The sequence below is a fragment of the Myxocyprinus asiaticus genome, chromosome 15 (assembly GCF_019703515.2).
Source record: "Myxocyprinus asiaticus isolate MX2 ecotype Aquarium Trade chromosome 15, UBuf_Myxa_2, whole genome shotgun sequence".
NCBI lineage: Eukaryota > Metazoa > Chordata > Actinopteri > Cypriniformes > Catostomidae > Myxocyprinus > Myxocyprinus asiaticus.
Window position 1 is genome coordinate 10,969,042 of NC_059358.1, and position 16,516 is coordinate 10,985,557.

General features: G+C 35.9%; 1 protein-coding gene across 8 annotated transcripts in view; it reads left to right on the forward strand.

Moving 5' to 3' along the window:
- The window catches only part of LOC127453457 (T-cell differentiation antigen CD6-like), a 61,943-nt gene that overhangs the window by 37,712 nt on the left and 7,715 nt on the right, over positions 1-16,516 (forward strand). For 3 of the 8 annotated variants that reach the window (XM_051719813.1, XM_051719818.1, XM_051719815.1), the window contains exons 1-8: positions 3,291-3,467; positions 5,573-5,644; positions 8,253-8,543; positions 8,930-9,238; positions 10,174-10,239; positions 10,343-10,480; positions 14,946-15,062; positions 15,832-15,984. In XM_051719813.1, coding sequence (XP_051575773.1) covers positions 3,416-3,467; positions 5,573-5,644; positions 8,253-8,543; positions 8,930-9,238; positions 10,174-10,239; positions 10,343-10,480; positions 14,946-15,062; positions 15,832-15,984 — 1,198 coding nt within the window. In that variant the 5' untranslated portion in view covers positions 3,291-3,415. Of the gene's footprint in view, positions 1-3,290; positions 3,468-5,572; positions 5,645-8,252; positions 8,544-8,929; positions 9,239-10,173; positions 10,240-10,342; positions 10,481-14,945; positions 15,063-15,831; positions 15,985-16,516 lie in introns of those variants that run through there. The other 5 variants (XM_051719816.1, XM_051719819.1, XM_051719817.1 and 2 more) reach the window with 4 other exon arrangements.

Consider the following 16,516-nt stretch of genomic DNA (forward strand, 5'->3'; position numbering starts at 1 on the left):
CCTTAGATCGGCACGTTTTCGCAACTCATAGGGGAGGCGCTGACCGCACAGAGAAATTACGGTTTTGGAGTTTGTAGTTATTTATATGATCTGCTTCTGTATTATTTGAACTTTAATAAAGCTATAATGCATTAAATATAACTGCATTAAAGATGTAATGCCAGGGTGTTTCAGTTGAAGAGCTCCGGCTCCACTTATTCCACAACAAGAGTTGTTCTGTATTTACTTATTTGGTATTTTTGCATTATAATTCCCTCATACTTTGTGATCTACATCACCTGAAGCTGTTTGGAAAGTTTAGAGTGCATCTGGACTGTGAGCTGTCAAATTCTACCTTTCCTAAGTCAGGTGCGAACTGCAGTGCTGCTCTCACACGTCATCATTAGAGTTTAATGTGATCACATGTTACATTAAATGAGATCAAACAACTATTCGTCAATGAAAATTTTTGTCGACAATTTTTTATTGTTGATGTTGTCGATAACGTCGACTAATTGTTTCAGCCCTATTTCTGAAGAGGCCCCTCAGCACTGATTTGCTGATTCATGCATTCAGGAATCATGTTCTCAACTTTACATGTTTATGCATAAAAAAAGATGTGATTTTTGTTAATAAGATAAACACTTTAATTATACATGTCAAAATATTTGAAGACAAGACGAACATAGTGAATCATTCATACCAATCTGTGAACCGGTTTGACCGATTCATTGAAAAGAACAGACTCAAAAAAACAATTCGCTCACAAATGTGACGTTGGTAAGGTTTGCAAACATGTTTACTAAACAAGACCAATATCTAGCCAATAATGCCCTTTTGAAATGTCTTTGATTTCATCATTCAATGACAACACAAATGAGAAAAACTGATCTTGCTACTCACTTTCTTCAAAGTAGTCCCCAAAAGCTTTGCTGTTAGGACTGTACTCCATCACAGCAAGAAGCTTTCCTGACAGAACCATAATGGTAAGAAAGCCAAAGCTTGTTGCATTTTCCATTAACTAAGATGAGAGAGAGAGAGAGAGAGAGAGGCATTTGTGCTGTGGAGAGGCCATCGTTTTTCACTCAGTGGAGTTTCTACCGGCAAAATCACCTTGTCTGTCACTGACAGTGTAATCACAGCAGTCTACTTGAAACCTCATACCAATGTGAAATCTGAACAGGTGTTGGAATATATACACACACAATTAAAGTTCACTGGGGGTAACGTAATAAGAAATTATGCAAGATGGAGATTCTGAAGTTTTTTTTTAGACCAATAATTTATGATTTCTGATAAGCACAAATTGCTTTCAGAAATAGAGTGTTATTTTCAATAGGCTACAATAACATTGGAGCTCCCCTTGCGGTACTACAGAAATATGTGGCTAGCAAAGGTACACTAAAAGAGCAACTATAGCATGGATTATACACTATTGGTAGATTTTTACATTATCTATATGTAAAATGTCTTTATTTACATTTTCTTAAATAAAAAGTTTGCCCATCCAAAAGTAACAGCAATGATGCTATGGTGGTTGCTAAAGCATTGCTAAACAGTTGCTATGGTGTTCTGAGTGTTTTTATTAGCCTAGCATGTTACTATGCGGTTGTAAGGGTGTACTACGCGGTTGCTTACTGGCCCAAGTCAAAGGAGCCCATTCACATTGCACTGTACACTGCACTGACAATATACACTATGCACTCGGCCATGTAGTGTATGACATTTTTAAAGTGTAGTATCATCCCGAATGGAACACTTAATGTTTTTTTACTACATGGAAGCATTTGCCGTTCAACAGCTGACGGAAGTGACGTTTCAAACGCATACATTTTTCCGCTAGATTTAGCGTGTTAGCCAACCTCAGTTCAACACTTGTATCTGAAACAACATACATATTCACACAGAGTGGGTGTTTGCTAGTTGGTTGCTTAAAGGCCTAAGTCAAAGGAGCCCATCCACTAGAATAGATCTATGATAATCTGCTCATATCTAGATATGTCTTCGCTCCCTCCTTCAATGTAAGTGTAAATGGGATTTTTTCTTTCAACTATTTTATCGTCTACCTGGTAAAAATCAAAAGCTCAAACACTTAGAACAGTAATAGCACACCTCTACTCAACAAACTGCACAGTTCAAGGTATAAATAGTGTCACAAATGTGGCCTTTCCCTAACCAACCCAGATCATTAACCACTAAGCCACTCCAGAGACTATTAACCTGAGACTGAGCATTTGTATTAAATTAATGGGAGAAGTTGGAACACCCAATATGGGGGGTTTAGAAAAGCTAGCCCCACTTTACAGGTAAAAGAGTCAATCACCTTTAAGATACAGAGTTACCTTGAGAATGTGCATGTGCATTAGCTATAGCAGCCTGAACAGGAGTGTTTTTTAATATGATCTGAGCTAAAGAAACAATTTATGACACCAGTGTTGTTAGATTTTACTGCTGATTTGAAATATGTTATTTGATTGTAATCTTGACCAACCATTTTGGAGATTTTGGTCATTTCCCATTCAAATAGATAGGAGCTGTACTTTTATGTCACTTAAATCAATAAAAAATAGCAGCCCGCAAGAGTTCCAAGATGGCCCATGAGTGGACTGACTTGACTTAAAAGCACTTTGGCCTCTCTTCCCCATAATGCTAAATAATGACATGGAGTGAAACACACTCACATTTGCAACATTTGTGTATCTGTCTCAGTTTGAAAAATCCCCAAAAGCCTAGAAATCACCTTAAATATTCACCCTTAAAGTCTACATGAAAGAAAGGTCCAATTAAGCCTTGACTGTTATAACAATGTGAATATGGAGCATTTACTCCTAAATGGTTTTGTAGTCAGATATATGTACAGTACTACTGGCCAGTAATTGTGTTCAGCAAAAAATAGCTAAAGGGGAAAGGTGATGGATATCTGTTATTTATTTATTTATTTATTATTATTATTATTATTATTATTATTATTATTACTATTTTTGGTGTAACTGAAGTCCATGGTTGTATAGTGGGGACAGGGATTTGACATCTTAAACATTTTTCTTATAAATTGAAGATAATGACAGACTTAATTTACAATAAGATCTTAATTTTGACTTTATTAATTACATGCTGGGCCGAAAATTCATAAAAAAATGTATGATCATTTGAAGCATATTTTGGATCAAACCTATTAATATTAAATAAAAGCATACACATCAGAGCATCATTTGCACTTGACCTGTGACGGTAGCAAAATAGGGTGTGTGTTTGTGATAGTTTGTGTAAGTGCATGTGTGCGGCTTGAATTCGCCTCGTAGTGGAAACCACAGCCAGCAACTGCACAAACACCATATGCTGAAGGAACAGGGTCACGTACTTTACTCTGTCTCTGAGACTAGAGTAATTCTCCATAAGGGACGAACAGAAATAATTCTGGCTGTCAGACTGAGAGATGCCTCCTCTGCTGCTGTATATTGTTCTCCAAGTTTTGTCCCTGTCTCAAGGTAAAATGTACAGTTTGTGTAGGCAGACTGGTTTTTCATCTAGAGAGCATGTGTTCAACTGCGATCTATCATGTCAATGTATTTAACGTTTTGCCTAATACTGTATTACATAGGACAACAAAAACCTTAATCTAGTGGTTCCTGAGGATACTTGAGCAAAAAGATTGCACAATTCTCAAAGGGTATTTCACAATTCATATTACTGTAGCACTTGAAGGAAAATCACTATCATAGATGGAATCACTATCAACAGTGCTAGATAAACAAAAGGTTTTGTGTAAGACACTTTGTGGTTAAAATAAAGCAAAATGTAACTAATGCAGTGCAGTACCATTTGAAGACCTTTTAAAAAATTACAAAAGAATGAAAGTACAGTGATGCCTCACTTCATTATGACGGTTTTCTAAAGTGTTTTTTTGCACAAAGTGCAACTGGAGGTTTATTCATGTGCTTGCAATGCATTAGCTGCACCGTGACACATTGGTTAATCAAATAAGCCTAACTTGATGGCACACAGAACAATCATTTGGTAAAAAATGTTTCTTAATTGTAAGACTGTAAATACTATTTGAGCTTGCCTTTTTCACAGGATGGTTCAAAATCAGAACACAACAAATCATATGGCTGAATTTTCCTAATAGACTGACCTTTTTAGATGGAATTCATTCAGGCTGTGTATGGAAAACAGGTTACGCATAAAGCTGTGTACGCAAAATAGGTTACGCATAAAGCATTTGATATGAACTTGGCAAGCAGGCATTCATGTCTAAACTTATAAGAATAATGTTATTTGCTTCTCTACAGATTTGCTGTAAAGAATGCATCACACAGGCAAAAACTGACAGAAAGAGAGCACACTGTATTTTGATGTATGAGATTTCTGTAGATTTGTAGGTCTATATATTCCAGGAAGCATTAACAAATATTCTCAGCTTTTTTTTTTTCTTTTTTTTTATCCCACAAGTCATCACAAATTAATTACACTTTAAGACTATATCTCTATATTTGTAAGATAATAAATCCAGTTTCCCAAAGAACATTTAAATATAATTACAAGCCTTAACACTTATTCTAATTTTTATCATTTCAAATCTTTCTATCCCCAGTTTGAATTACGTATTAGAATGCAGTAAGGTTACACAGATGTCGACAATGTACTTTTTACCCCTTTCACATTTAAACAGCACATTTAAAATAGTTTTGACTTGTGTAATGTGTAAATAGTACATACTGTAGCAATATAATTTATTACATTTAGGCTACTTCATTCTTTGAGATCCATGTAATTATTTATTCTAAATGAAGACCAAAAAGGGTAAAGACAAGAAAAATGGGACAGTATTTTTGTATTCTCAGTGTTGGAGGTGTAAGAGCAAACCAGTTAGTCACAAATGCAATTATTAATTAATTTGAGTGCATTTTAATGACCAAGACCGTCGGCGGACCCTAGCTTCCATTGTCTGTAACTGAGTGGGGCAGATGTAAAGACTAATTTAGATAAATTGCATGTTTTTTTTTTGTTTTTTTTTTGTCCTTTTGTTAAATTTGGTCTAGAGTTATATAACTTATTTAACTGTACTTGAAAAAGCTAGGCTATGTTTACTATATCTAGTTTGATGAAATTTCAGACTCATCTGCAATCTCATTAGCAACAAAACTGTAAACCTATCAATTAAGACAAATAACCAGAAAATGGTACTTCAAACTCTCACGCAACACTCCATTATTCCAAGTTATGTACGTTAATCTAATTTTTCTTATTTTGACAGTCCGCCTTAATTACACATCAAATGCAAGCCTACGAATTTAACTTGGCAACTCAATGCAAGGTTTGCCGAAGCTTCAGCGAACATCGTTTTGCTTGTTTTTATGTCGTGCTGAGACAGCTCTTTTTATGCATCTTGTTGTTTGCTGGTGGCTTTGATGATTATTGTTTTTGCAGACTGACAACACATTGAAAGGCAGTGGATCAAACATTGAGAGCGCTCTGTTCTTCTTTTGCAAACAGATCTAACATGTTTTAGAGTGTCAGTGTCGTCCACTGGACCTCATATAACATTTACAGAGCAAAACTAATTTTTTTTTATCTCTTCTTTTCATCTCAGCAGGGCTCAACAGTACAGATGACCATCCTCCTAAAAGTGTGGCAAACCATGCGGATCACTCGGACAAACAGAGTGAGCTAAATGATTACTTTTAGTCTGAAAAGACTCATATCCTTCTGTTGGAAGTAAAATTTCTAGTTCAGTGTTTGCAAGGGTGCAGTCATTGTCAATCTTCCATCTCAGGACGATAAAAAAAGCTTGCTTAAAGGAATGTTCCGGGTTCAATACAAGTTAAATACTGCTCAATCAACAGCATTTGTGCCGTAATATTGATTACCACAAAAATTAATTTTGAATCGTCCCTCCTTGTCTTAAAAAAAAAAACCACAAATCTGGCTTACAGTGAGGCACTTACAATGAAAGTAAATGGCGGCCAATTTGTGAATGTTATAAAAACACACGATTTGAAACGTATAGCTACAAGATGTAAACAATGTGCGTGTTAACATGATTTTGTTGTGAAAAAATCGCTTACTGACCTTTTCTGATTAAAGTTATAGCCAATTTTACAACTTCGTTACCATGATGATGTAATGTCAACAAACCCTAAAATGACTGTAAAAATTTCTATTTAAACACCTTACAGCTCAAATAATACATGAGTTTTAACAGAAGAATTAATGTAAGTGCTTTTGTAAAATTATAAGCTTCACATTTCTGCCTTTAAACCCTCCAAAACTTGGCCCCCATTCATTTCCATTGTAAGTGCCTCACTGGACCCTATATTTTTGCTTTTTTAGAGAAAAAGAGGGACGAGGCGAAATACATTTTTGTGGTTATCAACATTATGTCACAAATGCTGTCGATTGAGCTTAACTTGTATTGAACCCGGTACATTCCTTTAACATTCAAAGAGAACGCCGATTGGCTCTTGGGCGAATCAAGCAGTTAATCAAGGTGTAAGCCTTGAGTCCCCAAATCATCAAACAGAACAAAGAAAAGATATCATCAAGACCACTGCAAGATTGCACTGTAAGAACTGTGAGAGCAGTCTGCCACCCCAAAGATAACCGGTTCATATATTTTTATTACACAGTAAAATGTATTTTATACTGATTAATCACTGCTTAAAGAGATATTTCACCTTCAAATAAAAATGTTGTCATAATTTACTCACTCTCATGTCATTCCAAACCCATATGACTTTATACCATGGAACATTAAAGGAAGTATTTATAGCCGAATGTCTAAGCTGGAAAAACATGTTGGCGGTGAGTAAATGATGCCAGAATTTTCATTTTTGTCTGAGCTATCCCATTGAAATGTGCATTCAAATAATTATGCTTTATACACACTCACACAGAGCAATAGGACTTGAAGAAAAAGCCCTTGCATTCAGTTGGGAGTCCCTTATGGATATCCATGTCTCTCCATCAACTATTTTAACATCGAGAGTGGAACATTATGCAAGTGACCCCTGACCCTATTCTTACTTTAGGTCAGCCTAAAGCAAGATATTCAGAATGAGTCATTATTCCACACACAGTCTGCATACTGTTGTCATAAATCTGGAGAATTTCATAAGCTAAACCACACTGTGTGGAGGCAATGTCATAAACTTTCTAAAAAAAAAACATTCTTTCCCCAGTGTCCTCCATGCCACAGTATGACATTTCCACAGGAAGTGACTCACGGGATGTGGCTGTGTTGCAGTGTACTGCTACAAACTTTTGCAACACAAAACAATGCCCCACAGTTTAGATATTCACTTTTTTTATGCGTGTGTGTGTGAAAACTATTAGATATGTTAGATGAACTATTAAATGAATCCAGCATGAACATTAAGTAGTTTTAAACACATCAAATGTCTTTAAAATAGTGATTTTGGCCTGTATCACCTACAACTTCTTGACCTTTTCGACAGTATCAAACAATTAAAATAAACCAATTAAAATAACAATGTCATAATTTTAAAATAAACTGTTGAAATGATATTAAATGCATTAAAGTAAAAATATTATATTAATTATTAACAAATTTGAATTACCAGAAAGATCATATTAAGCCATGTTACACATTTTACACGCAACTGCACGGATGTCCCCTAATTGAAAATATTATTTAAAACTGTGGCACCCAAGAAGTAACATGATTTGGACTTTTTCTGAAGCATGGTGGGAAGACAAGTTAATAATCTAATTTTCAATTTGTATACAAAGTTTGAGATTCGATTTTTCTGTTTTCAGCAGTCATCTTGCTCAGCCATTCAACCAATATTTTTCTTTACTTTGTGGGATATGTAAGTTAATCAGTTTAATTGAGGCCTTTTGCTACCTTGTTACCCTTTCTGGTGCTATTTAAAATTGATCTTTTTATTTCTTTAAAATGTGTCTATTTATTTTTATTTATTTGTTTCATTATTTATTTTATAAGTTGCTAGAAAATATCGAAATCAGGGTTTTAAACTGTGTTCAAACAATTAAGTAGGTCACATATTTATTTTGTCTTCCTGAGGTGGACGATCAACAGTTTCTGAAGGTTAAGCACCTCCTTTTCACTGTACATTTATTAAAATGATGACTTGATTTCATTTTTAAGCCATATTTCTATTCCCTATTATAAAGTGGCAAGGTCATTTTAGTGATTTAGTGCAGTGAGAATGATAATAACGGCTGGTAGGCGAGTTCGTGAAATTTGTTATTAATTCCATTAATGACATTCTACTCTTTCTAAACTTTAGTTGAGCCCTACATGCTAAGACTGTCCCGGGGCTGCTCTGGTGTTGTAAGGGCTCTTCACCAGAACACTACAGTGGATGTGACCCTCAACCTGCTGGATTCTCAGGAAAAGAAAGAGCTTGCCATCCAAATCTGTAAAAATCTGGGTTGTGGCCAAGTTTTTGAGCATGGTGTTTCTGCAACAATACGCAATGACGTTTGTCTTGCAGGCTGCATCCTGAGAGAATCAAAACTGCACAACTGCACTACAGCCGCAGAACGTGACTGCATAAATGCAACTAAAATAATTTGTGGTGAGTCATGAAATCTAAGGCCAAAATTCTGAACATTTTATGACTTAGAGAGATGTTATGATAAGCCCACCACTTTTGTCTCACCCAAAAATAAAAATTAATCATTCATTTTCTCACCTTCATGTCATCTCCTTTGTGCTCCATGAAAAAAAAAAAAAAAAAAGCCTTTAATTAAGTAGTAAATAAACAATTCTTCCTCCAATTCCACCAACAATTCCATAGTAATGTACAGGTACCAAGCAATATTGCAACTTGGCATTATTATAGATATAGAATGTACAGACACAGGTGTGTATTTATCGACATTTTACAATGGTAGAATTTAGAGTAGAATATAGAGTTGTCTTAAAATTGTGAACTGATTGGGTAATTCCTCTGTCCTTCAGAGCACCAAGCTGTCCGATTGGTTGGATCCCATGACCGCTGTGCTGGACGGGTGGAGCTACTGCAGTCTGGGCAATGGGGAACAGTGTGTGATGATGATTTTGACATGAGAAGTGGAAACATAGTATGCGCCCAGCTGGGCTGTGGCCGTGCAAGAAAACAGACCTTTCTTGGGGCTGGAAGGGGACCCATCCATATCAGCAAAATGAAATGCAATGGCTCAGAGAGCAACTTATGGGAGTGCAATCGCAACAACTCCATGCCCAGCAACTACTGCGGACATAAAGAAGATGCTGGACTTGTGTGCTCAGGTACTGTACACATTCATTATACTAAATGGGCAAGTGCTGAATAGCACACAACTCCACAAGACCCTATGAAATCAAAATGTGAGTTGTATTGCTTTTAGTCAATGTCTATTAGCTTTAAAGCTATCAATATGTTAGTGTACCCTTAAAAGTTGACTAAATTAACCTTTAGCATGTATATACATTTAAAATCTACAGTGTCTCTCTTCTGGGAAAATAGACCAGAAATATTCATGACTCATCCTGCAGAATGTCCCTCCACCTAATACCACCTACCCATGACTAGCAAATAGAAAAACATGGGCTGAGTTTGGAATGGCATAATGCCCATACTACTCTTACTACTTCTGCCATATGGCAGATTTAGTATGAGTAGTATGGTAGTATGCATTCCGAACTCAGCCATGGTTCATGGCTGTGACATAACTACAGCCTGTTGGCTACTTAACAATAGGGGGTGTCCTGCACAAACTCCCTGTTTCAATTCAATCAGCACAGGAAAGAAAACTGTGCTTGTCAATTGATTTCATGGGGTCTTTAATGTCAACATCACTACATTGGATGTGCACACAGCAACTTTATTTTTTGGGTCAAAAATGTTACATATTAACAGAATTTTTCTGGGTGTCTGAGGTTTTCGTATGTGACCTCTTGAGGTGGAATGTTACTATAATCTGTTTTATATCTTGTTTTTAGGCAATTCATGTAGGTCAGATATATATATTTTTGGGTTGGTGGGACATACTGCCATAATTTCCATGTCAGTTGGTTTAAAAATATGGTAAAAGTGTGCTGAATGGGGTTACAACATAGTACTGAAATGTCAAGGCACAATTATGTAAGCTTCAGCCTGTGAGCGTATTTTTGTGAAATCCAGATTGTCTTTGGTCATTTGTATTCCTTTGATGTATCCAATGGATTAAACATTTTTCATACAGAAAGTACTGAGATCTCACCCACAACAGTCAACACAACTGACTTGGGGTTTATAACACATACTGCAGGTAATGCTTCAGTTCCTTCTGTTGTACAAGAGAAAATACAATATTAAAACTTATAGCATAATAAACATTGTAGCAAATTGTTTTTTTTTTTTTTTTGCTTTAGAGTCAACCGCAGTGACGTCTACGAAACCCGGCAGTGGACTTTCAGCAGCAACGATTGGCTGCTTCATCTTATCTATAGCACTACTGCTGTTTATTTTATCAAATGCTGCTGTCTGTGTGCATTTCAAAAGAGGACTGGGCAAGTACAACCACTTTTTCCATTCTACACTTTTCACTAAGCTTACAATAGACAGAATGTCACAATAGAGTGTTTGGAAGGAAATACTGAAGTCTAGTTAACATAAATACCTAATAACTAGGGATATAAAAATGTAAATTAGGCCAGAGATGAAGAGAGGGTGTTGAGGGTGTTAAGAGTATATTTATGAAAATGATTAATTGTATCAAAAGGATAAAAACAATATGTAATTGAACCAAACCAAAAAGGGACAATTTTTCATGACACCCCCCCCCCCCCCCGTTTTTTTATGATTTCATGATTATTTAGCAAAGAATCATTATTTAGTGATTGTTTATTAAATAGTTAGTAATTCACATTATTTAGTAAAAAATTATATAAAGTTCCATATGTTAACATTAGCTAACAACATTAGTTAACATGAACTAACAATGAACAATACTTTTACAGCATTTATTAACCTTGGTTAATGTTAATTTCAACAAACTAATACATAAAAAAAATTAAAAAAAAAATAAAATATATGTATATATACAGGTGCATCTCAATAAATTAGAATGTCGTGGAAAAGTTCATTTATTTCAGTAATTCAACTCAAATTGTGAAACTTGTGTATTAAATAAATTCAATGCACACAGACTGAAGTAGTTTAAGTCTTTGGTTCTTTTAATTGTGATGATTTTGGCTCACATTTAACAAAAACCCACCAATTCACTATCTCAAAAAATTTGAATACATCATAAGACCAATAAAAAAAACATTTTTAGTGAATTGTTGGCCTTCTGGAAAGTATGTTCATTTACTGTATATGTACTCAATACTTGGTAGGGGCTCCTTTTGCTTTAATTACTGCCTCAATTCGGTGTGGCATGGAGGTGATCAGTTTGTGGCACTGCTGAGGTGGTATGGAAGCCCAGGTTTCTTTGACAGTGGCCTTCAGCTTATCTGCATTTTTGGTCTCTTGTTTCTCATTTTCCTCTTGACAATACCCCATAGATTCTCTATGGGGTTCAGGTCTGGTAAGTTTGCTGGCCAGTCAAGCACACCAACACCATGGTCATTTAACCAACTTTTGGTGCTTTTGGCAGTGTGGGCAGGTGCCAAATCCTGCTGGAAAATGAAATCAGCATCTTTAAAAAGCTGGTCAGCAGAAGGAAGCATGAAGTGCTCCAAAAGTTCTTGGTAAACGGGTGCAGTGACTTTGGTTTTCAAAAAACACAATGGACCAACACCAGCAGATGACATTGCACCCCAAATCATCACAGACTGTGGAAACTTAACACTGGACTTCAAGCAACTTGGGCTATGAGCTTCTCCACACTTCCTCCAGACTCTAGGACCTTGGTTTCCAAATGAAATACAAAACTTGCTCTCATCTGAAAAGAGGACTTTGGACCACTGGGCAACAGTCCAGTTCTTCTTCTCCTTAGCCCAGGTAAGACGCCTCTGACGTTGTCTCTGGTTCAGGAGTGGCTTAACAAGAGGAATACAACAACTGTAGCCAAATTCCTTGACATGTCTGTGTGTGGTGGCTCTTGATGCCTTGACCCCAGCCTCAGTCCATTCCTTGTGAAGTTCACCCAAATTCTTGAATCGATTTTGCTTGACAATTCTCATAAGGCTGTGGTTCTCTCGGTTGGTTGTGCATCTTTTTCTTCCACACTTTTTCCTTCCACTCAACTTTCTGTTAACATGCTTGGATACAGCACTCTGTGAACAGCCAGCTTCTTTGGCAATGAATGTTTGTGGCTTACCCTCCTTGTGAAGGGTGTCAATGATTGTCTTCTGGACAACTGTCAGATCAGCAGTCTTCCCCATGATTGTGTAGCCTAGTGAACCAAACTGAGAGACCATTTTGAAGGCTCAGGAAACCTTTGCAGGTGTTTTGAGTTGATTAGCTGATTGTCATGTCACCATATTCTAATTTTTTGAGATAGTGAATTGGTGGGTTTTTGTTAAATGTGAGCCAAAATCATCACAATTAAAAGAACCAAAGACTTAAACTACTTCAGTCTGTGTGCATTGAATTTATTTAATACACGAGTTTCACAATTTGAGTTGAATTACTGAAATAAATGAACTTTTCCATGACATTCTAATTTATTGAGATGCACCTGTATATATATTTGTTAGTTAATACAATATGAAACAATATGAACTAACAGTGAACAATTGTATTTTATTAACTAACATAAAGATTAATACATTTTGTAAAAAAAAAATATATTGTTCATTGTTTGTTCATGATATCTAATGCAATAACTAATGTACATTTGAAGTCAGAAGTTTACATACACCTTAGCCATATACATTTAAACTCAGTTTTTCACAATTCCTGACATTTAATCATAGAAAACATTCCCTGTCTTAGGTCAGTTAGGATCACTACTTTCATTTAAGAATGTGAAATGTCAGAATAATAGTAGAGAGAATGATTTATTTCAGCTTTTATGTCTTTCATCACATTCCCAGTGGGTAAAAAGTTTACATACACTTTGTTAGTATTTGGTAGCATTGCCTTTAAATTGTTCGACTTGGGTCAAACAGTTTGGGTAGCCTTCCACAAGCTTCTCACAATAAGTTGCTAAATTTTGGTCCATTCCTTCAGATAGAACTGGTGTAACTGAGTTAGGTTTGTAGGCCTCCTTGCTCGCACATGCTTTTTCAGTTCTGCCCACACATTTTCTATCGGACTGAGGTCAGGGCTTTGTGTTGGCCACTCCAATACCTTGACTTTGTTGTCCTTAAGCTATTTTGCCACAACTTTGGAGCTATGCTTGGGGTCATTGTCTGTTTGGAAGACCCATTTGTGACCAAGCTTTAACTTCCTGGCTGATGTCTTGAGATGTTGCTTTAATATATCCACATCATTTTCCTTCCTCATGATGCCATCTATTTTGTGAAGTGCACCAGTCCCTCCTGCAGAAAAGCACCCTCACAACATGATGTTGCCACCCCCATGCTTCATGGTTGGGATGGTGTTCTTCGGCTTGCAAGACTCACCCTTTTTCCTCCAAACATAACGATGGTCATTATGGCTAAACAGTTCAATTTTTGTTTTATTAGACCAGAGGACATTTCTCCAAAAAGTAAGATCTTTGTCCACATGAGCACTTGCAAACTGTAGTCTGGCTTTTTTTATGGTGGTTTTGGTGCAGTGGCTTCTTCCTTGCTGAGCAGCCTTTCAGGTTATGTTAATATAGGACTCGTTTTATTGTGGATATAGATACTTGTCTACCTGTTTCCTCCAGCATCTTCACAAGGTCCTTTGCTGTTGTTCTGGGATTGATTAGCATTTTTGCACCAAACTACGTTCATCTCTAGGAGACAGAATGCACCTCCTTCCTGAGCGGTATGATGGCTGCGTGGTCCCATGGTGTTTATACTCGTGTACTATTGTTTGTACATATGAATATGGTATCTTCAGGAATTTGGAAATTGCTCCGTAGGATGAACCAGACTTGTGGAGGTCCAGAATTGTTTTTTTTCTGTGGTCTCAGCTGATTTGTTTTGATTTTCCAATGATGTCAAGCAAAGAGGCACTGTGTTAGAAGGTATGCCTTAAAATACGTCCACAGGTACACCTCCAATTGACTCCAATTAGCCTATGAGAAGCTAATTGGCTAATTGCCTAAATGTTTTTTAGGAATTTTCCAAGCTGCTTAAAGGCACAGTTAACTTAGTGTATGTAAACTTCTGTCACACTGGAATTGTGATATAGTCAATTAAAAGTGAAACAATCTGTCTGTAAACAACTGTTGGAAAAATTACTCGTGTCCTACACAAAGTAGATGTCCTAAATGACTTGCCAAAACTATAGTTTGCTAATATGAAATCTGTGGAGTGGTTAAAAAAAATAGTTTTAATGACTTCAACCTAAGTGTATGTAAACTTCTGACTTCAGCTGTAACCTTATTGTAAAGTGTTACTCAAATTTTTGTCAGAGCAAATTTGTACACCCCTACTCATAACCAAATATTTAGTTTTAAAATATTCAGTCTTAATAATATTAATTCATGCATTGGTGTGTATTATTGTGGCAAAGACAGTAAAACAGACTTTAGACAATATTTTACATCAACAAATTTAAACACCCTACGCTGCGCTCTCTTCATTTCAAATATCCAACAAGCAGATGTCTTATTATTTTTTATTCTTGTCTGCCTTTGAATACATCTCTGAGTTTGAGTTCAACACGGAAGTCTTTCAATATATTGTATTGTAAAGCAAATTCAAATTAATCTTCTGACTTCTCTTACAATTTCTAGACACAGTGTTTTAATACATTTCTTCCATATACCAGGATATATTTTTTCAAAGCACATGAAAAGAGCCCAACCTTTTGCCTCAATGTAAATGTGAACTTGTTCTTTTGATATTAGCTAATACAACAACAATAAAGCTTAAGACAGCGGCTTAGTGCTGCATGACAAAGTTTAAGCCTATTCATCCTCTCTGCCAACAGCATGTGTGATTTGTCAATGTCACAGTAATTCCCACACAAGCACAGAGAACCAGTCCAATGCACAGATAGGAACCTACCAGCAATTTCTCCCAGCTGCGGGGACAGTACGTCAGTATGGTGTGTTCTCACATTTTGCTGCCTTTAATAAACACTGGGGTTCAAAAGTCTGATACCGCTTGTGGAAATGCGTCTAATTTACATTTTTCAGTAGATATGATATTAACAGCACACCAATATCAGTGAGAAGTTTAAATGGAAAAGGAATTTGGCTTTTAGAATATCTAAGTATTTGGTATGTACATATTTTGCTTTAAAGACATTAAAGCTAGTATGGACTCCACAAGTTTAGGCAAAACCTGATTATGCATGTTATCCTAGAATGATTTGAGAGTGTTCCAAAGAGTATATTGTGTGATTTAATGGAAGCAAGGGAATCTGACATTTTGTACAAATGAGTTGATTAGTGACCTTGAAATAAAGAAGAATCTTTAAATATTTTTTATTCATTTTATGTCATAGATTTAAATCAGATTTTGAGTCCCATTTTTAATGCAATATTAGACTTTGGACCCCACTGTATATAAAAGTGTTTTCTAAAATGGTTTAGTATTTCATAAGTATTGCATTTTAAAATATATTTTTGGAAAACCTAGCACTGCCTGGAGTTCCTACCATTGTAAATGGAACAGTTGTTTAACAAATGGACAATATTTTTCAATGTTTTTCCATTCTATTGTCTAACCTGCATAGATTTTTAAAAAGTGGTTTCTAACTAACTAAATAGTTAGAAACTAAATATTGTTGACTAAATACTGTAATTATCATGAAAGTAATCTGTAATGGTCAAACATTGAAGACTCTTCTTTCTCGTTCTTTTGTTCCACAGAATGTCTTGGTCCAAGACTGAGCTCAAACTATGGATATAAATTTGCCAGGAGAACAAATCAAACCTCTCACAACTCTGACAGCTCTGATGATTCAATCTACGAATATCACAACAGCGATCGAGTACAAAGACTTCATCAAAACTACTCGCACAGTATGCTGGTTTTCACTGACAACATTGCTACAGCAAATGGCCAAAAAAATTATAATTTCCCCATCAAAAATACACCAGTCAATAAAGGAAAATTCTTTCTCGGTTTTTTAGTTGGCATTAAACTTGGTATGTCATATGAGAGAATGTACACGGGAGATGACATTATGCATTATGAAACGAATTTGTCAGAGTATGCCAAAGTTACATAATGTGCAAGGATGCACAAAGGTATCACAGACGGTCTTTCTTTATGGTGGTGAAAAGGTGAGTTCACTAATTCAGAAAGTACTTCCTCAGAGGAGTGTTATTAAAACAGACTGACAAGATCAGCTGCTTTTGTGTTGCATTTCATGTTTCAAACAGTTTAGGATTCAATCCAATGTAACAACAAAAGCAGTATATCTTTTTACATACAACCTCTAGAAGACATCTTTTTTCGCTACCATAAAGAGGTGTAATAAACAAATTGTGAACAAGAAATCAATAGCTGACTTTAAACTGACACAGTATGGCTGAATTCAAAGCTGCTCTC